The sequence below is a fragment of the Prinia subflava genome, chromosome 1, assembly GCF_021018805.1.
Source record: "Prinia subflava isolate CZ2003 ecotype Zambia chromosome 1, Cam_Psub_1.2, whole genome shotgun sequence".
Classification (NCBI taxonomy): Eukaryota; Metazoa; Chordata; class Aves; order Passeriformes; family Cisticolidae; genus Prinia; species Prinia subflava.
Window position 1 is genome coordinate 133,347,102 of NC_086247.1, and position 27,000 is coordinate 133,374,101.

The 27,000-nt window shown below is 40.3% G+C and overlaps 1 protein-coding gene across 1 annotated transcript in view; it reads right to left on the bottom strand.

Annotated features, from left to right (window-relative positions):
* Positions 1 to 683: 683 nt before the first annotated feature.
* Positions 684 to 27,000, bottom strand: part of RSU1 (Ras suppressor protein 1) — a 100,907-nt gene continuing 74,590 nt past the window's right edge. Inside the window, exon 9 of the mRNA XM_063413054.1 lies at positions 684 to 1,142. Coding sequence (XP_063269124.1) covers positions 1,040 to 1,142 — 103 coding nt within the window. The 3' untranslated portion in view covers positions 684 to 1,039. The remainder of the gene's footprint in view (positions 1,143 to 27,000) is intronic.

Sequence of the window (27,000 nt, forward strand, 5' to 3'; positions counted from 1 at the left end):
CACAAGCAATCCAGGTATGAATATTTGTTCTTGTTCCTTGAGTTCCCTTGTTGGCTTTTGCTTTCCTAAGAATAAAGTTGTTTGGGAAAAACTGTCTGTGGATTTTAGGTTTTTCTTCTCCATTGGTAAAACCTGAAACTATTTGAGCTGTTAAACCATTTGCGGCTTCTGAGCTTGGTGGTGGTGCCAGCTTTGTATAGATAAATATAGAACCTGTGGCATTTTCAAAAGCCATTTGGAATAGCTCTTCAATATAAGCACTTTAAGCAGAGATTAAACACATTATTTGGGTTTTCTGCCTAAAGAAAAAAAAAAATCACTTGAAAAATTGGCAGAAGTACCAGTTTCTTCAAATGACAAAGTTCTCTTCCCCAAATTGAGTCTGGAAATTGGCAGCTCTCTACAAAGACAATTTTTTTTTCTTCTCTCCCCTTCCCTACTCCTTGATTTCAAAATAACCTTCAAGGCAAAAAGAGCAGTCCACAGCAACATAAAAAAAGAAAAAGAAACTGATTAAAATGTTTCACTCCTTGAACAGAATGCTTTGCATTTTAACTAACTTGGATCAGATAAAATGCTACCACATTCCTACAGAAGAAATCACCATATTACTGGAAACTGGACACATACAATCCTCAAAGAATTCCCTATTCAAGAGTCCTACTGAAAAAACTAAACAACAATAAAAATGAAGAGCTTTATTAAAATCACTTGGAATATCATATGAAATTTAATATCGTATAATATAAGTGCAAACTCCCCTATATTAAGAGGCTGTGACACGTGAAGAGAGGACATTAATATACATATAAATAGAAAAACTAAAAGATGTTTGACAGTGATACATTAAATGGCTACATAAATATGACCATACTTAGAAGCATGTGTAATTTTGTTTCCCTCTATCAGTATCTCCTAAAGCATTAAACACAGTAAATTGCATTTCATTCTAATCCCTGCTTTCTTATATGTAATAAGAGATGTGTAGAAATATTGTAGGCACAAGCAAAAGCAATGCAACAGAGGCAGAATCAGGCACTTATTTGTTCTTGGCTGCCAGAGGTTTACGGCTGATCTTCTTTGACTTGTCATTGTTCTTCTTTGGAGGTTCAGGGTTCGCCTGCATGTGTCGGCCATAAAGACTGTAAGGAAAGGAGAAAAAAAATTGTGATACAACATATAACAGAGACTTTTACTCTGCAGCACATTAAACAATGCATCTAATTACTAGAAATTAAAAAAAAGTTTATTTTGTCTCAACACACTGAATTTTCTATTAGCTCTCAAGCTGCAGTTATTAACATTTGTTTTTTTGTGACTTTTCAGGGGAGTAACATCAGGGAAGAGCAGGCTTTTGGAGCAGTGAAGGAGCAATCAGTTTTGCCTTCAGAAACTAGCAACCTTTATTCTGCAGTTATGGGACTAAGGCTCAGAAGGCTGCAAGGATGTGTATTCAAGTAGACAATGACAAAAATTGGGTTGAACTGGAGAGATAGAGTGCCTGCTTAGAGCAAAGTGAGCATCATCCCTAACCAGAAAACCCAGGGGCTTGATAATGTGACAGAGAGCAATGGTGTCACAGCCGCCTTTGCTGCTCACACATGATTGATAGCACTGGGACAGATACCAACACATCAATGCCACATTAGTAAGTACCACTGATTAAATGTTGACAAAGTATCCTACAATTAAGACGGCTAGCATTCACTGTGAAGCTAAATGGACTACATGGCTGAGAGGATCTTGCTAAATATCACACAGTAATTAATAGGTAATTTATGAGTAATGCTGTTAGAATAAATTAAAAAACCTACCCAAAATAAACACAGCTCAAACTTGACTTCCCTTATCGACATGAAGTGCTTTTTGAAAATGTACTTTGTGAGTTTTGGTTGGGTAATTTTATTCATAATGGCTGGTATGGGGCTGGGGTTTGGATTTGCACTGAAAACTGTTGATCATGAAGGGATATTTTAGTTATTGCTGAGCAGGGCTTGCACAAAGCCAAGGCCTTTTCTGCTCCTCACCCCACCAGTGAGAGGGTTGGGAGTGCAGAAGGTGTTGAGGGAGATGCAGGCAGGACAGATGACCCCAACTGACCCAAGGCATATCCCAGACCATACCACATCCTGTTCCTCATAGAAAGCTGGGAGAAGAAGGAAGGGGGATGTTTGCAGTGATGATGTTTGTCTTCCCAAGTAACTGTTACATATGATCTTGGAGGTCTTTTCCAACTTTTGTGACTTTGTGACTCTATTCTATTTACCATTCTAATTCTGTGTCAGAAGACTAAAAGGTACCACGTGATCTGAGCTTTATGTTGCTGTATCTGGCAGATACTTCAGCCCTGGGATTCTTGGACTATGGAATGGGATTAGAGCTTCTTGTAGGGTGGGGTGGAGAGGCAGTGCTTGCTTTCACCTTCTCAGCAGCTGAAGTTTTACATCATGCTGCTAAGCAGGCTGCTGTCAAGGTGTACTGTAGCCAAACAGCCTTGCTCAAGGAAAATACAACTGTAAACTATGACATTACTTCACCTTACTGAAATTTTATGTGTGCCATCACCTTCTGTCAACAAGGGATCAGGTGGCATTTCCTGATGAAAGCAGAGAGCCCTGACCCTCTGCGATAACTACATGCTTCATATTAGCTACAATACACATATTTTTCTTTTATTTCTTAGGAGATAGAGCTCCAGCAGCACAAGGCTGTATTTTATCCAAGTACACAGTATGTGTATTAATCAAATATACATCCTAAATAACTCCTGTTTTGGAAGGTGTAAAGTGACTTGAGCAAGGGAGTCTATGGAAGGAGATGGTTCAGTATTATGAAAAGCTATCACTGTAGAAGAGCACAGAAGTGACATTCAAGGAGGTTGTCCCGTCAGAAACTGACCCAGGATAGAAGTCAGGGAACAAGCAGCATCTTGTTCTGAATGATACGCTGTGCAGAATTTGAACCACTGTCATCAGTAATTTTGTAACTATTAAAAGATAGCACTAGTTAGGTAAACACAAAATCAACTTTCGAGCTAGTTTTTTGCTTTTTTAAAGTCCCTATTTGGGACTTTAGGCACTGAGTAACAGAGAATCTAGTGAGCCACTATATCTGAACACAAAAATCCTTGGTGGATAGGAACAGAAATCCCCTGTCACTGTCCTGTGTTCCACATCTTGCTCTTCCACAGCTCCTTTGCCCTGTTAGTGCCAACTCAAAGAGAACTGAGACAGTTTAAGTGGTTGTCACATGTTACATATTCTTCTTTTGCTCAAGTTGGTTTAGGCTCCCCTTTTTTGCTCTGGAAACGTTATATAAGTTTCCCTCTCAGGTGATCCTTTTGGCATTCATTCTGCCTCTCATTTCCTCCTTTCTCAGAGCAAATGTTCAAGCATGTGGATTGTTATACCTCAGATCAGTGAACTTTCCCAAAGAAAAAGGGTGCGATGGGAATTCTGCTGACTACAGAATGTAGAAATGTAGAAAACCCGAATACTGACAACTTTGAATAAGCTTCAGAGTTCTGGTAAAGTCTGCTTGGGCAATGCCTTTTGACTGTGAAAAGAGGTCCAGAAGCCACTGTGTGCATTAAGCAGCAAAACTACCAATTGACCTGTAGATATTTTTGATATTTTTTGATATTTGCTCCCTACAATATTCAGTGCTATTGGTGCCCCAGTAACTCCCATTGCCCCATGCAAATACTACATTAGTAGTAACAGATGTACATGAGTTGAAGGCATCTACAGCATTTTCACATTCTTTTTACCTGTTTTCATGTCCAACCACTTCTATCAGCATGAGCACCAAAGTTTCATCCAGCAAAGTAATTACTGGGTTTGAAATAGGAAAATCAAATATATCTACTTAGGTTTCCCTGGCAGAATGAGAGGGAGTTTCAATGCACACTGCTATCCCAACTGAAGATGAGTGCTTTCATCTGTTAGTCAAAGAGTAAGGATCAGACATACTCAGATTATACTAGCCTTCACACAGAGGGTCTCTCTATTCTGTCTGCATACATCAAATATGAGGAGACACATGGTGTCACAACAATATTTAAATACAGTAATGACTGTGATAATGCCTCTGGGACAGAATTTGCCTTCTGTTACACTAGGGAAAAGAGAATTCAAAATTCTCAATGAATTTCTGGTACAACAACAGACACCACTTTTACAGCACACAGGGTAAAGAAAAGCTGCAGAGGAAAAAAAAAAGGCAAAATAAAAACCCTAATAGAGCCTATCTGCACAGAGAAGCAATTATCTGACCTCCACAAGAACCTATGACCCTTCGGTTTTAACACATATCAAGTTTGCATAAAGTCTTTAATAATTTCAGCACTTACTGAAAAGACACAGAAACAGCTGCATCCCAGCAGTACAAACTAGGTACAGGCTCCTGTTCTGTACGAACACAGATGTGTCAGGCAGAGACACTTGCACACCATCCTCGGCAGCAGAGGTCAGCTGAAGACATGCACACAGACAGTTCTGCTGCTCAGCTGACGGATGGTGACGTGCTAGAGGATGGCACCTTGACTTAGCTGTTTGCATGACTAGACCCTTAGCCAAGGCAGATTGTCTCCATAAACACACAAAAGAATTTTGACGCAGATTGTGGCTACGGTCTCAAGGCAGATTTGTGAGATAAGTGCTGATAACACATTCATGGCAGTGCCTTCCACTAGATATTTTGAAACGTCACCTGTTCACGGCCCTGGCACAGCTCTGAGCAGGACACTACACACAGCTTGAAGGCCAAAACCTCTGCTGAAGGACAAAATCTGGAGTGCAAACAAATACTTGAGATGCTTGCAGTTTGCAGTATCACTCAGAAGCTGGTTGCTATAACCACAGCTCACAAACTGCAGAACCTCCGTAGACTTAGCAGCTACAGTATTGTAGACAGACTTCTCATTACATTAAAATTAAAGGGGAGATTACATGCAAGACTGAAAGTGCACAAAACCCTCAGACGGAGATTCTGAGAAGCTTTCTTTCCTTGTATATATTTTTAAAAGTATCTTTCATGAAAAAAATGTTTGTATGCAAATGTAAATAAACAAAAAAATTTTTGTAATAAACAAAATCTTTCTGCATTCTTCACCTGCTCCACTGGAAATAAACAAACAACAGCAGCATGGCTGCTGCAGCAGCAAAACTAACAGCATCAAGTGAGAAAGATGCTCATTAAACTTCATCATTCTGTCTACTTTAATGATGCTTTTACTTAATAAAAATTCCCTAAGTAGTTGCAAGGATATTAGGCAAGGTCTCTGGTTATGTATCAGGGGTCTAAACTGTCACTAGCAAGCATGCAGTTCAGGAGGGGCATTCCCAAGAGGAGAGAGTGAATACAGCTTTCTCGTAATAAATTCAGAGAGAATCAATAACCACAGCTTGCCACATTACTTAAGCATTTAGGAAAGTAGGTGATCCTTCTAAATTAAACCACAAATTGCTAATTGTTGCAATTTACAGCATAAGATCAGGCATGGAACCTTGTAACTTGAAAGCACACAGTCTTGCTACCGAAATCTCTGAACTTAAAAACAGAATCATAGTTAAAATTCTTAAATTCATAAAGGTCAAAAGAGTCACTTTGAAAAACAAATTCAGCACAACTACCTCCAACATTTCTCTCTTGTACAATAAAATGCTCATAGTCAAGGCTACATGCTCCCAGAGATAAGACAGAACCTGTGTAGGCTAGGGAACTAGTGCAAGGTGTTTGATGCACACATTGATTTTTTTGAGTTTAAGCATGTTGAAAGAGGATTTCAAGACTGAGCTATGAGAACTACACTGGTCTCACTTTATGTCTGTAACAGATCTACAGGGTGAGTATGCAGTACAAAAAGGACCACACAGTTAAATATGGTCCTGGAGAGATGCTACCTCCAGCTATGTACTGTAACCAGGGAAACAAAGGTGAAACATTCCAGCTCTGCTTGATTTTTCAAAAGCTGAAGTTCAGGGTCAGGCCGTTATTTAGGGCTCAGACAAAGCCTCCAAGTGGGTATTCACAGTGACCTCAACAGGACGGTCCTAAGCCCCAGCTGATGAAGCAGGAGAAGGGAAAGGCTGAATCAGTGTTGGTATCACTAGAAACCCAAAGCTGAAAGAAGTGCTTGCATGACTGACATAAGCTGGCTACCCTGCATTAGTTACAATTCACATTCACTTAGAACAAGGTGCTTTTGCCACACCATATTTTGCACAGCTTGTTGTTGCTTTGGTGTCCCCTCTGAGTGACTGGGACTGACCTTTTCTATATGGGAGCTGCTAACATGTCATCCCTTCAAACCACATATTCTCTCTCCCCGGAAAGGGACACACACTGGGATTTAACTGCTCAGTAATGTACCAGTGGGAGAAAACAGTAGAGTTAAAATTACCAAACAAGTATCATATTATTTTGGAAGTTCAGCAATCATTTTTAGTTTTTGTGATGTAACTCAGATGATCTCAATGAAGAGGAACCCTGCATGGGTAAGTGAAACCAGTATCTGTTTTCCTTACACCTGAATGGCAAAGTGCAGCTTTAGGATTCTTAGTAAGGAAAACCAGACACGAGTGATTCATTTTATTCAGCTAACCTTTTGCCCTTTGTTTCAAAGTGCTCTGAGAGCAGATGGCAGCAATGTCAGTGGTGTTCATCATCTAAAGCTTTCACAAGTTTTTTCAGAACCACTCAGCTTTGGCCTGAGTCCCTGTCCATGCAGCTCTCTCCTGCTCCACGATGGAGGCAGCACTGGCTGGAGGAAGGGGGCAGGAGCTGGCAGTGCCATGTGCTGCAAGAGCCTCTGGGCCTCTGAACCTGCAGCTCTCAACGTGCTGTGAAACTGCTCCACTATTTTTAGGTCTGTTAAGTGTGCCTTCCTCTATAGCTCACTGCCTATGGGATGGTTAATACTTCGAACTGCCCCAAATCTATACGTGGCAGAGCCCAGCCCCGAGACACTCCCAAGAGCAACAACCTGTGGTTATTTTTCTGTTCCTTCCACCTGCCTCAATTATCTTCATAACCCATAGTTCCTGCAGACTTTGGCTGTCACTCTTCTCCCTGTTTCCCCCTAAGTCCTGCATTTCACCTTGTAAAGAGACTTTCTGCATCACAACAAATCCCTAATACCCTCAAATTCTTTTTTGGGTCTTCACCCCACAGGCACTCATTAGGGAAACTGATTATCTCTTCCCATCTTGGATTTGCCCTTTTTTCAGCTAGTTTCATTTTTTTGGAGCCCAAATTAGATAAGAAGATAAGGATTCAGCACAGGTGGAGAGCTAAGTATTCAAGCCCATGTCTCCCAGTCAGTGGAGATCTGGCTAATGAAGCCAGTGGAGATCTGGCTAATGAAGCCAGTGGAGTAAAGAGCTTTCTGGGTGATCAAGTACAAGTGTCTGCTGTGAGATGCTTAGCTGCATTGCTCTGTTACAGATTTGCACCAGCTACAGAGGACAGTGGGTAGATAGCTGACATGCAGACACTCATGTTTAGCTATTTTAAAATGCTAGATGGAGTCCACCCAACCACTCCCTCTATGTTCCCACTCTGCACTCTCACAAGCTGTTAGCTATCTTACATTAGAGACTCTGCTGAGTCACACAGTCCAAAGTTGACTTACTCAGAATTCCTGCCTAAAAACACTCCAAATCTCAACAAGCAAAAATATTCTGCCAAAACTTTCTGGAGCTCACTCTTTCAGCATTTGTGTAGAATGTGCACCCTCCAAAATAAATCCCATGTGTCTCCTACTGGCTTCTTCACCATTCAGGGATTTCCACAGGGATCCCTTCTGCTGGACCCCTCTACCTCAGTCTATTTGCTACTCTGCATACCTGAAGAAAAGAAAGACTCAACCTCTACCTGCCACATTTCCCACCCTCTGTCCCTAGAGGTCACTGTCAGAGACAGACCCAGCCCCAGCCCCAGCCCTGATGTGTCAGTGAGGGGATCTGAGCTGAGGTAACGATGATTTACAAACACTTGCTCTACTATTGGCCTGGCAATAGATGGATAATTTTAATTCTGCCCGATACATTTGCTCTTAAAATGGTTAGTTTAATCCTTGCTTCTTTGAACTCACCATCTTGCATGTTATGGAGAACTAATGTCTTTTTTTTCATAAAGGAATTCCAAGTAGGTGTTAGGTATTTCTTTAATTAATACACAGTAATAAAAGAATCCCTTCTCCTTATATTCTCTGAGGCTAGCAGCCTTTTGAAGCAAGTACTTTAAATGTGAGGCTTGCTAGGGAAGCACAGCTGGAAGCTCACAGAAGCCTAGCAAAAAAAAAAAAAAGAAGATCTTTTTAAAAGGAAAATGTAGAGGCCAAGATTTGCAAAGTTGGCTAATGATTTTGCATACCCAACCTGAAAGACCTTACAAGAAGCAGGGCTTTTGGCAGACACAATTTTGAAAGCACAAGGAATGCTAACATCTACTTTCTGAAAGACCTGTCTTGATATTCAGGGACTGCAGCACTGAAAATCTTCAGCTGTACTACAGATCCAGTGACACACAAAGGGGGCCTCCATGGAACAGTCACAAATATGGAAAGGACAGGGCATGCTTATTCTTATTTCTTTCAAAACAGAGACAAACAGGAATTAAGATTTCATCTGGAGAATCTATTGTCCTGATAAAACAACCCCCAGCTAGGCCAATATAATGAAACAGCAGCCTGAGAGGACGAGGGAGAGAACAATTAGCTTCTGCATATAGATAGTCCTACCAGACTACTTCAATTATGAAGATTTTCTCACTTGGGACTCAGATCTTCAAGCACGTTCAGGAGGCCTGATCTCCTTTCTCATGCTCCATTTTGAATGGAGCAATGAGTTGTTGAGCCTACACGTGTGGACCAGTCCCTGAATCCACCCCAAGCATGAAAAAACTGCATAGGCCAGAAACTAAAGTCCTTAAGGGTAAGAACTCCCACAGATTGCGGTGGAATATTTTCCTGCTTGTTCTCACGGGTGAAATAGTGCTCTCCTACTTAGGACCAGAAAAAACAATTAGCACGAGATACAGGTATCAGTTTAACCTCTGAGGGCTGAGGCATCTACTAGAACAAATGGCATCCTACAGCTAATTCACCAAAAGCAATCAGGAGTCACAAAAACTGCATGGGCATGCTCAGCTTCTTTGGCAGATGACAGCACAGGTAGCTGCAGATAAAAATGCACCACTAAGAAGGAAAAAGACAACTCAAGTGAGAAAGAAGTGTGTTCTGTTTACTGATCTGTGTCATCATAACCCTTATCTTTATGTATTTGTAATTTGTGAGCATGCAACAGATAAATCAACAGTGGCTCCATTTCCCCAAACCATGTTGTTGGGATAACATTCAAGGTCACCTGCCTGATCTCAAACGAACCCAGGACAGGCAGCAAACACGATACAGAAAACACACTGGCAGACAGTTATGTTTTCTTCCTATGTACTGTACACACATCTTTGTATGTATGTACATACTGGCTTTGCTAAGCTTCAAAGTACTGAGGGAATTACCCCAAAGACAGACATCTTCCTGGAGACAGCTGAGCACAGTATTCCTCATTCTTATGTTATTTTAATGTTGTTGTCCGCATGGAGTCCTTTGGGCTTCAGTAAAACAGAGCTTACTTTCTTTTTTGAATGCTACACTGCTGCTCAGATAAATGTCCTTACATAATCTTTATTATTGATTTATTATATGCATTTTGCTGTGTACCTAATTAACATTTAAAAAAAGGAAAACAGAGGGCAAAAATAGCTAAGTGCAAGCTAAGGAACTTTCTTTAAGTTATTATATGTCTGGCAGGTATGTATTTCTTTTCCAGTAACAAGACAAAATGTACCAACAAAATGTACCAATAAAATGTATAGAAGGGATTCTAGGGAAATACTGATACAGAGAGTCTATCTTTTTTTTTTCTTTGCAAAGTTGAAGCATCTGAGTTAATCTGAGCCTGCTCTGCTGTACACTTAAGATGACCAGTTTCACTGGCAGTAGCATGGAGAACATTCAGGAGACTGCAATTCCCCACACACAGGGTTTAATCAGCAGCCCTGCTCTGCTGGGCTGCCTCACACACCTCTCCCAGGGTGTCTGCCTCTGCCATCACAACTGGCTGCAGGGCCAGCTCTCCAAAAGCTCCTTAAAATAAACATAAGGATTGAACAGTGACAAGGGACACAGTGACAAGGTGGGGAACTCAACCAAACTAACTTCTCTGAATCACCACCTCTGAGACCCTCAAAGGGAAAGGAAGAAGTCCCAGTTCTGTCACATAATCCAATTGTGTGACCCAACACAAGAAACTGGAAGGCCGTGTGAGCTCTGTGGACCACTGTGTAAAGGGGGCATAGGATTTACTGTGGGACACTTAGAGTTTTGGGACTGAACAAGCATATTTAAGGATTATACAGGACTTATGAGTTCTTATGAGGACAGACCAGTAGAGTGGAAGTGAGTGAACCAAGGATGACAGCAGAGAACAAGTGCAGGGAAAAAGAGAGAGGATGAGGCAGGAATAAATGAGATAAATGAGAATGGGAATAAATGAGGTCAACAGTGAGCAGGTAGGGGAGGTCAGAACATTTGACTGGCAGAACTCAGTGCTAAATCACCTTGACTTTGTCCTGCCTAAATCCTGTTTCTAGCTGTTTTTTGTGTGAATGTGCCCTCTGTTCTGGCAACATGCATACATGTCCTATCAGCACAGTTTGAGACAGATCAGCTGGTCAACAGCATGGACTGAGTCCCCGATACTGGAGCGACCAAGGGAGTCTAGGATCAGTCCCAGAAAGACTGAGGGGATGTAGGCTGGTGAGACTGGATCTGGGGGCCTGATATTTGAAACATCAAGATTGGGGAGCCAGGTATCAGAGGGATCCCTGACACAGGGCTTTCCCTGTGTCACTGCAGAGAAAGGTACTGAAGAATGCAGTCTGGCTGTTGTTTGTTGTCTCTGTGTTTATGTGTCCATCTGTCCTCCCATCATGCTATCCTGCCCAGGGCTGGCCATGTGTATAGACGTGTTCTGAGACTGTGGTTAGCCTTGCTACTGACAGGACAGGACAACAGGGATAGGGAGCAGTTACTCACTGCCATTAGTGAAGGAATTTACTTGGTTCCTCCTGAACACTGGATTTAGCTGCTCAAAAGCACTAACAGGAAGAAGGTGCAGAATAGAGGAAACTCATTTTACTTTATGGCAACACTGCAATGAAAACGTTGCTTTTTGACACAAAGGAGCATATCTGAAATATTACACATCTCAGACATTCTGATTTCACTTGGCCATATCAGTTGGCTTTGTTTAACCCATGATGGATACACTTGGCAGAAATGCTGTTCTTGGACAGAGTTTTTGAACATGCTTAACAGGTCAATGCAGGTCCTTCCAGTTCCCAAACACAGCCCTTTCAACTACTCCCCGGCCAACATGGGCACAAACATGCCAATTATGTCAACCTTACAGATACCTGGTAAGTTGTGCTCTGACAAATCAATATACATGCAAAGGAAAAAGGTGATTCAAAGTCAATTTCAAGATCATTGTTATCATATATGTTAAAATGCTGAAATATTGAAAGCCAAAGACCGAGTTGTTCTGTATGGAAACAAAACATATCAATACAATGGTTTTCCAGTTATATAATTTTACATTGGAAGACCAAAGATGGTCACTCAGAAAGCACATAATAAAATGATACAGACTATTCACCTAATTTTCCAGCCAGTTTTGAACAATGCATCACAACCTTAATATCTGGCAAACAATTCTTGGGTTTTAAGCAAATCTTTGGTGATTTTCCATGGCTTTTACTGTGCCAACAAAGCTGTTCCAGAATTGTTTCAAGAGGGACCTATGCTATGTGGCAGCCAATAATCTTTATGGCAACACTGCAATGAAAATGTCGCTTACTGTAATGAGCAGAGATCATAAGTTAAGCCCCCAGCTACCTTTCCATTATTTTTCATTAGAGTTTTTCTGGCTTTGCTATGCTTCAAAGTACTGAGGGAATTACCCCAAATTAGGCTCACTAGTCAGCTCTTCATTACTCAGACCACACTGAAACTGAGCAATCAGCAAACTAAACCAGCTCCTGAGTAACACAAGACAGTAACATTTGCTTGAATGTTTACCATTTCTTTTTTAGTTTGTCCTCTTTCTTAAAGCTCTGTTCTGTAAAACAAACTTGCCCACAGTTGGAGGCGGTTCTAAAACAACAGGAAAATCACATAGTATTTTTTCATGCCATTAACACCTTGAGCAAAGGGTTGGGGTTCCCTTCATCTCTGAAGCAAACTGTGATATAGTCATGTTTTCCTGACAGTAGTTTTTTTACTAGATTTGTGTTTTATAGTGCTAGATGAAGTGGGTGAGATAAGAAGTCTCACTGACTATGTGAATCCTCACCCTTAGAAGAATCCCTAACTATGGCAGATCTTTACACTGGCTTCCTTCCCTCTTGCAAAGCAAGAAGCTGACCAACCTGCTGGAAAAGAGCAGTAAGGCTGACATCAATCAAGTTCTCATGTCATCCAATCTGCATGACTTCCCAAGTTACTTTCACTGTCTTTCAGGGTCCACAGTGAAAAACATAAAGCATTTTGAAAGGCTTTCTTCTCCCCCAATGTCTGTCAAGATGAAATGGCAATACAGTGTCAGCCTGATTTTGATTTCAACAAAATCAATACAAGTTTTGCTTTTGATTTCATTGGGTTCAAGGGTTGGCCTTTAAGGTCAATTATTCATGCAAGCTAAAAGGCAAACTGCAGTTGCAGTGTGGCTCACAAACCCCAAACTATGTACAACAACCTATGAACAACATCTAGGCTGGCTACGAACAGTGGAGTGAAAATTATGCTTTCTCATCAAGTGCTACTAATAGCTAAGGCCAATGAGTCACTCTGTGACTTCTTAATGCATGCATTGACCAAAATAGTTTCTCTTGCAAGGAAGGTGGGATTACGCATACTGATCTGGTTTTGCTCAACATCCTTTTGCTGAAGGTTGGCAGCACTTATCCTAAACTGTTGGTGCTTACAAATGCTCATGAGTTAAAGGAACAAATATGGAACTTTACTGAAAAGGACAAGAACTAGTTTAGTCATCAGATATTTGCAAAAGGCACCCACGGGAACCTTCAAGTGTGATGTAAAATAAACCAGTGATTCCACCTTCTTCTGAGAGGAAGAGGGCAAGAGGAAAAGGAATATGCAGTTGAAAACACTTGCACTGAATCAGTCTAAGTGCCACAGCAACAACAAAGACAGAAAGAGTGCAACAACAGGGAGCCAAACACGATGCTGCAGTCTTGATTGACAAACTGCAGATCACCTACTTTGCATCTTCTTTGAAACATTTTGGAGAACACATCACAGGGAGGGCAAGTGTGGTCCTTGGTTCTTTCTTTGTGGTTTCTCAACCAACAGGCTATTAACATGTTTTCCAAATCCCAGTCTATGAATACAAGGTAGCAAACAGGCACCCCCTTACGGGGGTGATATAGGTAAGATATTAGATTGGATTGTAGGAGAAATTTCTTCACTGGAATGGTGGTCAAGCATTAGAACAGACTGTCCAGGGAAGTGGTGGAATCACCACCTCTGGATGTATTCAAAATACGTGTAGATGTGGTGCTTAGAGACATGGTTTAGTGGTAGACTAGCACTGCTGTGCTCATGGTTGGCTCAATGATCTCAAAGGTCTTTTACAACCTTTGTGATTCTGTGATTCTAATCCCAGCACTCCCCAAGCTTGTGATATGGAGCAGATTTATGAGAAATGCAGGAGTGGGAAAAGCAAAGTGACAAAAGATTTGTCAACAGCTCTCTGTCACTGAGAATGCACTTCATTAACCTGTCAATTGCAGCGTCTAAGAGACATTTATTGACAACTTACTGCCAATTGACCCAACATCTATATAAAGCTCTTCTAATGCAGCGAGTTAGCTGACTCAGATAATGATGAGATCTATAGAGAATTAATAGCTATACTAAGCCCCAAACTGCTCTAATTTCTAAACAAAATGCAATCAGAAGTGATAAAATCCCACCCATATCTTAGCAGCCAAACCATATTCACTGGTTACAGCACATCTTAAAATGAGATTCACTTTGATACACTCCATAGCTGGGGTAAAAGTATGGTATGGTGCAAAGTAAAATTCCTTATGTAAACACTGTTCTTTACTTCTATGGCTATATGTACTTGTGGGATTACTTTTAAATACAGGGACTCTGCATTTTCTACTCCCTCAATTTAGCATGGAAGCACCCAGAGATGTTCAGGGCTATACAGCAACCAATTGCCCTGTGCGGTCACATGCCTCAGCCTCTCACCAGGACAGGGTGATGCTGCAAATGGCTAATTGATCCTGCAGTGGCTTTAACAACTGGCAGTCACTTCACACTGCTGGCAGCATTCCTGCAGTGCACACACTCCCATCCTCTGCCTGCTTTGCTTTGTACTACCTGTTTTATCACTTCATGATAATGCAGCGTCAAAGACAGCAGGCATAACCTATTCTGGCATCTCCATCTGGCTTTATATATCAGACTTATGCTGCTCTGGTGGATTAGTTTCAGATCCCTGTTGGCAGATCAAAGGCAGCAATAATAACCACAAATCAATCCCTCTTTAAGGCCTAAAACATCTTTTCCCTCATAGCATGCCTCATTTCTTTGCCACTCCAGAGCCATTACAAATACCAGCTTTGCCTAGACACAACAGTTGTATGCAGATACTCAGGCCCTGGAGAATATGGCACTGTGTTTCACCTGCTTTTTTCTGGTCTATTACGACAATCAAAATGAGAGCATCAATAGAAAGGTGCTCATATAGATTAAATATTTGAGTCCCTAAAAGTCAGAAAGCTGGTTGGTGCCAAAGAGAGAGCATATGCAGAAGGTGGCTTGCTTCCCTTAGTCTCATCTCAGGTAATGTATTTTTCAGCACGCATCAGAGCTGTACTTCCACTGAAGCACCCAGCTACCTTCAGCTCACTGCTCAGTGCTCTAAGGTGACCAACAGCTGGTTTTGGATCAGAAAAGCTGCATCCTCAGTTGAACAACTGCACAGTGGACAGGCTGATTTTTAATGGTGTTTCCAGAAAGCTTCCCCCTTAATTAGCACATGCTCTAGAAAACAGGACTCAGAAAAGGGATTCATGAGGTTCAAGATCCACACTGTTGCTCCCATAGAGAGGAAAAATCTGGATCCTTTCACCATGACTGTCTTTGTGTTCTTGAGATTGCTTTTAATTTCCTGATGTTCACCTCCTAGGATTTATCAAAAGGCAGTGGAATTTAAAAAATGACTCAAAGACTAGGTAGCAGTTCTCTCCTTGGCTATGTCTTACTACCAAAATGAGAAATTTACTACAGAAGAAGTAGCTTTTTGTTTGCTCCCTCTCTGTAACACCTTCACAGGGACAAAGGTGCATTCACTAGGATGTAGCTAGGCAGTTCCCTGGATCCCAAATCACCAGAGATAATGTGCCCAAAAAAACCACCAAAAAAACAAAAACCCCATGCTTTGGGTTTTACATGAAAACTGCACCTGTGCTGTGAAAGATACACCTGCATAAACAGTGAGAACATAAACTCTCCCTCTTACCCTTTTTTAAATCTTTGTCTTGTAATTTTGTTTGAACTATGTCTCTGAAGAGACTCCAACATCAGCTGGACCAGCAACAGTTCAATATTCCTACAATCTACTAAAAATAAAACCCAGATATGAACAGCAAAAAATGAGAGCTGCCTAAAGATCTCCTGAAAATTTTAAGAAAACATTAATCAAAGATAAACATACACAAATCAACTGGTGCCATCACTGCATTTGTACAAGTTGCAACAGCCAGAAAGACCTAGTATTTAAGGATTACCACATAAAGGCTGGAAAAATATTTTCTCCTAAAAGTCTTTTAAATACTAATGTAAAGTTGATCCTGATTTTTTTCAGGATTTAAGTTCCATGCTATTGACTGTTTATTCCTTAAATTTTTTTATTATACCCACAAAACTAGAACACTGTCTTGACATATGGAAAATGTGGATGGTACATATTGCTCATAGCTGCACATAATTTCAAGAACTGTAACTACTATTTCTAGATAATTTTTAAACTATGACAAAGATGCATGCTATTGAAGAAAAAAGGTAAGCTTATAAAAGGCTGTATGTGTTTGAGTCAATCAAGTAAAGAGAATATAATTTTTTCTTACGGTATGATTCTTCTGTATGCTAGTGGAAGCAGAAAGTCAGAAAGATTAACTGAAGACCAAGAAAAAAAGACCATCCTCCTCTTCCCTCTCCCACTACTGAGCTTAGAAAAATGTTCAAAAAAGGAAAAAAAATGACATTGACAGCTTCTAGGACAGTTTAATAAACCTTGGGGAAGGCCTTAGTGTTGAATTTGCCTTCCCAGTAGAACCTAAAGCACTGCTACTAAAGCAATACAATAAAGTTTATGAACTTGTCTTTACTGCTGCATAATTTATCTTTGAGAAATGATACTATGGTGAACAACTGCTCTCTATGAATCTCTTTGGGCTTTAATGGAACACAGGCTTTATCACAGCAAGTAAACTGGATCAAGATTGAACTCCAAAATGAAATATATAGAACATATTTTTGGATTAATGAAAAATACTTAATTCAAAAGTTAAATACTAGTACACTCAAGTAGTTTTTAATGCTTTACGTCAACTTCGGAACTAAAAGTCTTTTTGACATATTTTACACTGAAACTTAAAAGAAACAAATTTCAAAACCGCTCATTTCTTTCTGTTCAAGAAAATTTCCATCTTCTGTTTTATTAGTTTTCTAACAAAAAGCAAATATATCCTTTCATTAAAAAAAAAACAAAAAACAAACAAACAAAAACCACCAAACCAAAAAAACACACAAACAAAAAACCAACCAAAGCAGGAGTCATAAATACAAAACCACACTGCAAATTCAAAATAAACATAACTAAACCTCAGTAACCAAGGACAAAGGCATACAAACTTCTTTTCCTAGCCTAATGCTCATGGTACAATTTGCTCAGACCATTTTCCAGCACTGTAGTTACCCTGCTTTAGAATATGTTTCTGTTTTGTGTGCATGCTTTCAGTCAGGTCAGCAAGTTAATGTGTCTATGCAGCTCTTTGACTACCAGATTTAACATGATGAAGGCATGGGAAACCCTAGGCAGAGGAAAGAAGGAAAAGGGAAGAAATCCAAGATCAATCCATTTTTTAACTCAAAACTCCCCTCACAAATCAGATGGTGGGAACTGGGAGGTGTAGCTGCACAGTGGGATGTGCATATATGCTGTGGAGAAAATGCCATCATCTCTCAAAGCCCAAAAGCCCATGCAATGCTGACATAAAGAGTGATGAGGAATGACAACAATGGGACAGAGACACACAGAATAATGGGCAGCTGATTTCTTAGCCAAAGACTTATAAGACAAGTCTGTAGAACAGTTTTGTAAGGAAATAGATTTAGCCCAGAAAAACCCCTGTGTTTAAGGACTGTTGACCTATTTGTACACAGGCAGGGTAGCTTTCATCCCTGGATATAATGATTGTTGGACAAGTGGCATTTCTCCACACTTTTGTCTATTACAAGATAATTTCAGGATGCTAGATTATTTGATAAATCCAACATTTCAAGGAATATTCTAGGTGATGGAAGAATGTTATATTCATTTTGATGAAAGCAAGAAAATGAGAGGGAAAAGGTATATACATGCACAGGATTTGTAACCTCTCACAGTGGTTAGCATATGCAGCTATTTCAGCCATCCAGGTCTACAGACCAAAGAGCCACAGAATGGCTGCCACCTTCTTTGCCAGAATTAATGACTCTGGCAGAGAAGAACCCCCATTTCCTCCCTTTCCTTAAAGTACTTGCAGTACAGTTTAGGAATGCTGACACCCAGAATAAAACTGCCTCAGGGAAAGGAAGAAAGACCAAGCTAGGGGAAAGATGGAAGAGAGGAAGGAAGAGCTATGAGGTCGAAAGAGGGAGAAGAGACACACCAAGGGTGATGTATGGAAAAGCAACTGGCCCTGGCAAAAGAAGACAAAGCTGGTATATTGCAGGAAACATGCAGGCAACTCTCATTTCAGTGAAGAAAGGGAGCATGAATGAAGGAATAGATAAGCATGCAGACCATGTGAATTCATGAAGCCCTTATGGTACAGGGGGCTCTTGACTGATGCAAGAAGCATACCCCCCCAGATGATGTTCTCCTTACTCTATGATTTTCTGTACCATGACTTCAAGAACAAGCACAGTCAGCAAGAGCACACACTGCAGCAGACCATTCCCCGTTTAAACATACATGGTGCTTGGCACTTCTTCACATCCATCTCTCAGTCACATTAGCTCCATTAATGAAAAAATAAATGTTGCAAAAGGGAAGTATTAACACAGCCAATACCAAGGACATTAATTTTAAAAATGCTATTTACTTTGTATCAGAGCAGTCATATATCTTCAGATTTTGAACAGTTCTTAGTCTTGTCCAGATTCTGATTCCATGCAGTAGAGACAAACTCTGTCCTGACTCTCCTTCCTGCACATAATTAATTTACTTGACGTCTTTAGTACTGTACCCACTTGATGGGCTTCATACATTTAACAGAAGACAGTAATTCATATTAAAGAAAGAATGAGTTTTTTATTGCAAATCCTGGATAATTACTTACTGTATAGTAAGTCACAATACAGCTAAAACTATCTGCTTGAAGAGAGAAGACACTCGGCTCCATACACAACTGTGAGCCCAAACAGCTTTGGGAGAAATGTGCAGCTCCATGAAGAGTGGGTGGGTCCCCAGTCTCGAGGGTTAAGTGCTAGGTCCAGCCAGCTGCCCATGAGTACACTCAACATCTGTCTTTGAAGATCCAAGAGCTCAGCAGCAGGACCCTAGTGAAGACAGCTGTGCAGGTAGCACACCTTCCTAAATCTGTTCCACTAACACAAACCAACCACAGCAGCAACTCCGCATTTTCACTAAATCAACAGAAAAAAACAGAGAGCACAAAATGACTGCCAAAGCACAAGGAAAAGGTCAGTCTGCATTTTTTTTATTTGCCAAGAGAACTAGGCAGCCAGAGCAGGAGAGCCTATGTAGCCTCTGGGATGTGTGGGTGGTGAGCTCCAGACACTAAGGATTTGGCAATTATCTCCACAGCAGCCACTGCTAGAAGTAAACCATGTATTTTCAGGAATGGGAGAGGAGCCAGAAGCAATTACCCTGTCAGGAAACGTGCCTATAGATAATTTGGAAATAACCTGTATATGTGAATGCAACTTGAGTTTATTTCCACCACGTCCTCACACGTCCAAGACGTGAGTTCAGTCATTCTTTGCAGACGCCAGGTGACCTCGATGCTCTCCTGCTCTGATACCACATTAGTGCCCAGCTCCCCAGCAGGGTTCTTTGGCAAACATCACATGCTAGGTTAGCATTACTAAAGCCCCAGCTGATATTCTCTTCAAAACTCCTCTGTTCCCCCCTTCTTGGTCTCTATGGCAACGCCCAGCATCCCGCAAACAGCACGAGCCAGCTCAGGGCTCACTCTGCACTCATTCATCTCAGATGTTTGAAGAATCTCTTTTCCCTGTACAATGTTTCTAAAATCAGAGTTTACTCGCTGCTGTTGTCCCCACAGCTCTAACACAGTTCCACTGCTCCATGTCACAAATCATCACAGCTGCCCCAAATGAGGTCCCACGCCAGACTAGGTAAAGGAGCCAAAATCAAACCCAAACATGCTGTCTATCACTGGAGGCAGAGTGTGGACCTTCTCTTGAAAATCCTGATTCTTGTGAGAGCTTTGCCTTTTAAAAGCTATCCCTGCTAAGTAAAGGCATTGAAGAGCACCTGTAGATAGCCAAAATAAAACAGGGAGGGAAGGACAAAAGAGCAGGACTTTACTTTGATCTACATTTTTTCCAGGATTATCTTCCTTATCTGCTATTTTGTTTAAATGGCTCTTATGTTTTATATATATCTATGTTATATATATATATATATATATATATATATATATATATACACAATATATATAAAATACATATAGTATATTATTCTTCACTTCACACTAATTCTGTACTTATATTAATCCTGGCCTGGGAGAATCAAGAAGATTTCATTTGACTTGATTCTGTTCTTATTCTTTTATTATACTCTTAAGACATTATTTCAGTACTGGCAACTTTCAGTCAGATATTCTCAGAGCTGTTCTGAACATTTTTTTTTCTAATTTGGAAATTATTTTTAGGAAGAGGGGGATGTATCTGTGGTGTACTTTTTATTCCTGCCAGAACAATGAAGAACAGGCCAGAAGTTCACAGCTTTAAGATAAAATAATCAACACAGAAAATAAAAACATTTTGAAGAAAGAAAGAAACTTCCTTGAAGGAATTATATTATTTTTGCAAAAAATGGTTTAATAATACTTATGTTTATGTGTATGGGGGAAAAAGCTACACATGCTACAATGGGAGAACCGTAACTTCTTCCAGTACATGGAAGAAAACATTTTCTTTCAGAAGGAAGAAGTAATTTTCGTTGAGACAGTATATAATTTTCCACACACAAATGTGTTCATCCAAATCCAACCTACATGTCTCTGCACCTTATGCTCAAATTCTCCCTCACTGCATTCAATACATTAAGTGCTACCTAACTCCCACCTCCTGAATTCAGCAAAACCCCTTTTTTTTTCCTTAAAAAAACCCCCCTTTGAAACAGAATGTATTCTTCTTTTATGGCCTACAACTTAGAGGCTGAAAACAGCCATCAGTTAACAACCTACCTATTACCCTGCAAAGTGTTAACAAGTGTGCACCCCTGCTGTAAAGAAATTGCCCAAAGAAAAGGGCAAGGCACACTCCCATGTCCACTCTGATCTGGAGAGAAAAAATGTACCACGGCTTTACCACTCCAGAAGCCTTGCTCTTTTATCGTCCTGCTCTACCTAACCTTCGTTAGCCAGCAGATAGAAGGGTGGGCCACAGCACAGCCATGGGCTTTGCATCTCCACACACAGTCATCAGTCTTGGTCAGGGTCTAAATCCTGGGAGCTCTTCTGGAGCCACTTCACTACCCCAGGGACAGGGAGACACTTGGGATTAGGCACCACCACTGTACCTACACTGCAGGCTGCACACCTTAGACACTTGAGCTATCAGGTCAGAGCGCTTGCTAGTTACTGGATTAAACCAGGGGAGGGGACATGCCAAACCTGCACTTTTCTAGAAGCAAGAGGAAGAGATGATTCAAAGTGGCTCAGAACCATTTTAATGCCTCTTAGTTCAAGCTATGATCGTAAAATCATATGATTTAAGTAATTCAAAGCAGTCACCAAGTTTAGCAATTTAATGGCATTAAAGGAAACGCAGTTGACCCAATGTAAACGTGGTGAACCAAAATCACAAAAAGGAAAACCAGAGTCCTAAGAAGAGGACAAGCAAGAAAATACAAGTTGGTTGTGCTTTTGACATTTGTCTGTCATACCTCTCTCACAAATACTGATTGGTGACAGGAGGAAAAGGCAGAAAACATTGTCTTATATCCTATCCTTTGATTATTTGTCCTAGCCTTTTACTAAATGCTCAATGTTTCAGCTATTTCACTTCCTCCTATCTCTTCCTTTTGCCTAATCAGCTGATCCTGCTCATCTTTCCTGTTCAGGACTTTGGCTCTTCCATTTCTTTTCTGTTTCCAGCTTGTCAGCCTGCATCTTCTTACTGGTCTTCCTCCTGTAGCACTTATATGCTTTCCTCTTTCCTTTCCTTGTTTCTCATCCTTTTATCACTTCTTCTTTTTCATATAGGATACTTATTTTTCCATCTGTGCTCTCTTTTTGCCTCTCTGGTGGTTGGATCTGAAGAGGAGTAACTCTGTTTTGAGACACTTAAGTAGGAAAATGGAGGTCCCTTCTTAATGTTTTTCACAGCAGATGGGCACACACTGCACAGAGGGGATCTGATAAAATGTGTTTTAAGGTATTTACCTGGATCCCATATAATCATTCAAAAAATATTTTAGAAGTATTTAAAAAGGATTTTCTATGAAACATTTCTTATAAATCTTTATGGGAAATGAAGTTCCATTTTTTTCCGCAAAAAGCAGGCATGACATTAAAGTTATTACTGTCATCTGTCATATTTTAAATTCCTTTATAAAATTTAGCAGTGGCAGCACAAAACAGATGTAGCATAAAACACTGTGAAACAATCTCCCTAACAGAGCATCCTTTAAGGAAAGCAACTTCATCATTGACAGTCATTTAGTAACACAGGAGGCAGCTTCCCAGGAGATATTTGCTACTGTTATATTAGAGGTAATTAAACTACAAGGTGATTTATTTCTTTGCAGCCATGTAATTGAACTTTCTAAAGCCATTAATGATATCTTATGAAAGTATCAGCAGATGCAGAACATGATTATCCCTGCAAAACTGTGTTTACAACACACAGGGCCACAAAAATTCTACAAAATGCCATTTACTGGCAAAACATTAATACATTAACCCACAAAGGGGAGTGCACTGAGGGTAGAAATGCTGTCACTAAATGTTCACCTCTCTACCCTTCCCCCAGCTCTCTCTTTCCTATGATTGACAGTGATTTTCAGAGAGTAGGCATTATTTTCAGGCAAGAAAATCTAAGTACATAAAAGACAGTTTTATATTAGTTCTATTGCAGCACTACTGACTACTAAAGGAAGCTCTAGACAACAATATATATATTTAAAAACAATGTGTATTTAAGAGGAAAAAAACCCCTATGTATAAAAATAGGAGTATCAATGCCTCACATATTTTCCCCACCATATTAACTAATCCAGAAAAAAAATCCTTGATATGTCATTTGCTGATTGATGAGCATAGAGAACTGAGACCTGAGCACAGAATTTTATTGCGGAAGACATTTTCATCTGCAGCCAAATCACCAGGGAAACACTTTATCAAACAACTTAACTCTGCACAGAGACTTTGTGACAATATTGGCAACTTAAGAATTTGTTCTGTTTTTTCCAAGAGCATCTACCTGTCCACGTTGAGAAATATTTACAGCAGCACTGCAACTCATGCAGATGACCAGCCTAAAACCTGGGAACAAGTGTTTCACATTTCATTGCAAGAACACGTAAAAAAGATGCTCACAAGACCCAGTTTTGAAACAATATTTATCTCTTTATGCATATATAAATGATCCAATATATTTTTTGGAAGACTTTCATACCAAATCCACGCACTTTCATAATAACTGATATTATATCAAGCATCTACAGGGCTACAAATCAATACTTGTTCTCAAGTGCTCAAGTACCTTTTTTTTTTGACTGAGAGGGGACTGAATCTAACATAAGGCTGCTTTTACACCATCAGGGTAGATAAGATGCTAGGAATCCAGTAGAACACCATGGGTTAATACATTCACACTCTTGCTGCACCTGAGAATAAAATCTCAGTTCTGTTGACTGGCTTGAAGCTTCTAATTATTTTCTGTGTTGAACAAAATTCCCAGGTTTCACAATTTTTTTACTGAGATGGAAGGAAGAGTGACCTACTGTGAAATTTTCTCAGTTGAGAGCAGTCATTTGGTGCTCTCAATGGCTCAGCTGTGCTGTCCACAGTGTGCTAAACCTGACAAATCCAAAAGTAGTCTCAGTCAGGATTTATGATATGTTAAAATTGTATGCACAATTCCTTTTTTCATAGATAAGCATAAAACCCCAAATAAGTGGCTCAACAAGAGGGCTAAGACTGTCTGGCATGTGATAGAGTGAGGGAAATAAGGAGTGCCACTATTTCTCTGCAGTCAAGGCATACTTTCATCCCAGCAGATCAGCAGCAAGGAACTCCCAGCTTCAATTCAAGCTATTGGTAAAACTCCAGTCCCTTGCATTGGACAGGGTTAATTTCTCCTTTAGATTCTATGCTTAAACCCTCTATGCCTCATTGATAATTCTGTATCTAAAAATGAGGAGTTAAGCTGAATAATTAAATTTTTTCTCAGAGAGGTTTCCTTAGGTACATCAATGCCATTTTACTTGAACCATCTGCCAATGGTGTTGTTCCACCAACTAATTTAAAAGATGTGGGATCAAGTGTTTAGTTCTAGCTGCCAGTCAGCTGGAAAATAAAAATGGTTTTTATCCAGCACTGAGCAGAGCATGCATTTCCAGCACTCCTATTACCACAGGATCCACTCAAATCTCTGCTGCTGCCCATCCTCCTTACACTGGCCTTTGGAAACACAGAATTATGCATTAAAAAAAATCACACCATGCCATAAGTATACTAAGCAAAACTAAAAGGCTGAAATATGGTCTGAGCAGGTTACCACCAACTTCACTACCTTTTTTTAAGCCAGGAACATATTTTAACAGTTGTCTCTTATGAAATATTTCTCTATGTCATCTATTCTTACCTAAAATCTCAGATCAAGTCCCACCTCAGACAAATCATCCCCTCTATTTATAGATAAATTCTGGCAGGGATGAAAGTTGAATGATTTGGTGTGAGACTTTAAAATTGCAATTCTTCATACCTGCCATTTCCCTTGTTTTTTTTTTTCCTAAAAAACCTCCTGAAACAAATAAACAAAATTTAAAAAAAAAACCACGCCAGCACATTCCTACACCACAAGCAGCTTAGTAAAAACAAGTGTGTGGGTCTCTTTTACAGGCTAAATTACTCTGTGAGATGAGCAAGGCACCTAATACTCTGTGAGACCATCTACACATCTGTCTCAGTGACAGATGTTCTCCTCTTACAAGGGACAAGCCCCCAGCACAGAGTTGCCTCTGCAGTGACTGTCAGGGGGGTGCCCAGTACCTTGTTCATTTATCCTTGGTTTGAGAGGTAAAAATGACTCCTCTGAGCTGGGCATCCTCCATCTGATTCTGCTGATCCTTTCCTAGTAGGTCATGTTTACAATTTTCTTTTTCCCCCACTGTACATTGTTATCTTTGGCTTATTAATCTCTGACTACTACATCCTGCAGTTCAAATGGCACACAAATAAATATAAACCAGATAACGATGTCAAAGTTCTTATACTTCATAAAGCAGGGAGCACAAGGACAGGTTGACTGAACACCTCACCTCACACGTGGAAGAGGAAGCGCTTTTCCCTTTCTACCAGAGCGTATGAACACAGCTTGTTACAGGCACTGCTGCGTTAACGTGACAGGTTTACAAGGCCCTGCCTTGCTCAGCAGTAATGATCTTTCAACATCCCTGTCAGATCAATGCACAGCTTTCCTCAGGACCCACTTACTGGAACAGTGCTCAGGAGGGAATTTAACTTTGCAAAAGCGCGTTCAAATCAGACAGCTCTACCAGGAGCTGCTGTAGTGAGAGACGTGGGGATGCCTACAGTCCTTTGATTTGGGATGCTGGAATAATGCATCCCTGATCCTTCACTGAACACAGCTTTATCTGTGTTACCTACCATTATCAAAGATTTTAACCTCATGATCTTGTTTTGTTCCAAGTGCTTTCCCACCACTGGGCTGCAATTTTTGGCAAATATCTCACTCCATCTGGTCTTTGTCCCTGGCACACAGGAGACAGTGGGAGGCAGTTAAGGTAAAGTCCCGAACATACTTGTACAAATTGTAAACGTAAAGAAAACACAGGACATCTCATTACCATTAAAACGTGCTGGTTTTTACTCTCTCCGAAATAAAACTTTAGATACATATAGCCTAATCAGGAAGACCTGCTACAAAACACACAAAACAAAACACCCAAGAAACAACAGCTCAGCTATTAGCATTGGGCAATGAGTAATTTCTTACAGAGCCCCTACAGCAACTTCCTCTTAGAGACAGAAAGTGTTTGAGTGGAGGGGGCAGCTGAGAAAGGTTTGATCTTTCTTTTTCAATCTTTTTTAAATGCTTCACTATTACAATCTAACCTGGTAAAACTAAATTTCAATTCTTTTTCTAGTTAAGCCATTAAGTTTTAATCCTCTTGCTGTGAACAGCATTGCTAATTGGTCCAAACAGAGTTCAGACAGTAATTATTACTAGTACCATGGACACAGGATGTATAACTAACAAATAATTTCTCATTCTGAATGAACGTGACTTCACTGAAATGACACTGCCTAAATCAAACCTGCCTTCTCTGAGAGGGAAAACAATATCTGACCAAACCATGCTAACATTGCTCCAGCTCAGGAACCCCAGCATCCCAAAGTGATGTCAGAAAACTTTTACCAAGGACTTAATACCTAATAACAAGCTTTAGGGCACAGGCGCCAGAGTCGCCTAAAACGCAACTGTTGAGTCGTAAAACAGGGCAGCATTACAGTAGCTCACCATTTAGTGCATATAATCTCTTAGTAAGAACTTATCCTACTGGTCTATTTTAGAAGAACGCAAAAAACCAGAATACTGGATGGCAGAAGCAACCAATGTCATAAAAAACTGAACAAAGTCAGCATGGTCTCCTTGCTGGGGTCCCATCAGTGGGGGCAGTTACACAGTTAAGGTCATAATGGAGCAACTGCAGATGCTGCATTTTCAATCCTGCTTCAAAACTATTTTTTAATTCCTAATATATTGCTGTCTCCATCCAAAGACCAGAAATAGTATGAAATTAGGATTCAGTACTTATTCATGAGATCAAATTTAAGCAATTCTTCTTTTCGGGATTGCAGGCTTGATTCTCCTTCATTTGCTCTCACACAGAAAAGGAGTCACTACCGAGGTCAATGTCAGTGCAAGAAAGGGATGAGTCATTCCTTAACTGCAAGTCTGTACCAAAAGGGAAGAAGTGACTTCCCAGCCAAGGCAGCACAGACAACAGAAGCAGAGAAGAAGCAGAGCTCTGAGTTTCAGCTGCACAGGACTGCTGAGCCGTATGTTGTTGTATCTTTACTGTTATTCGTACTCATTAAAGCCAGCTCCAATGGTTTGTGGCATGCTGAGTATCAGACTTTCCTCTCAAGAACACACAAAAGCAAGGC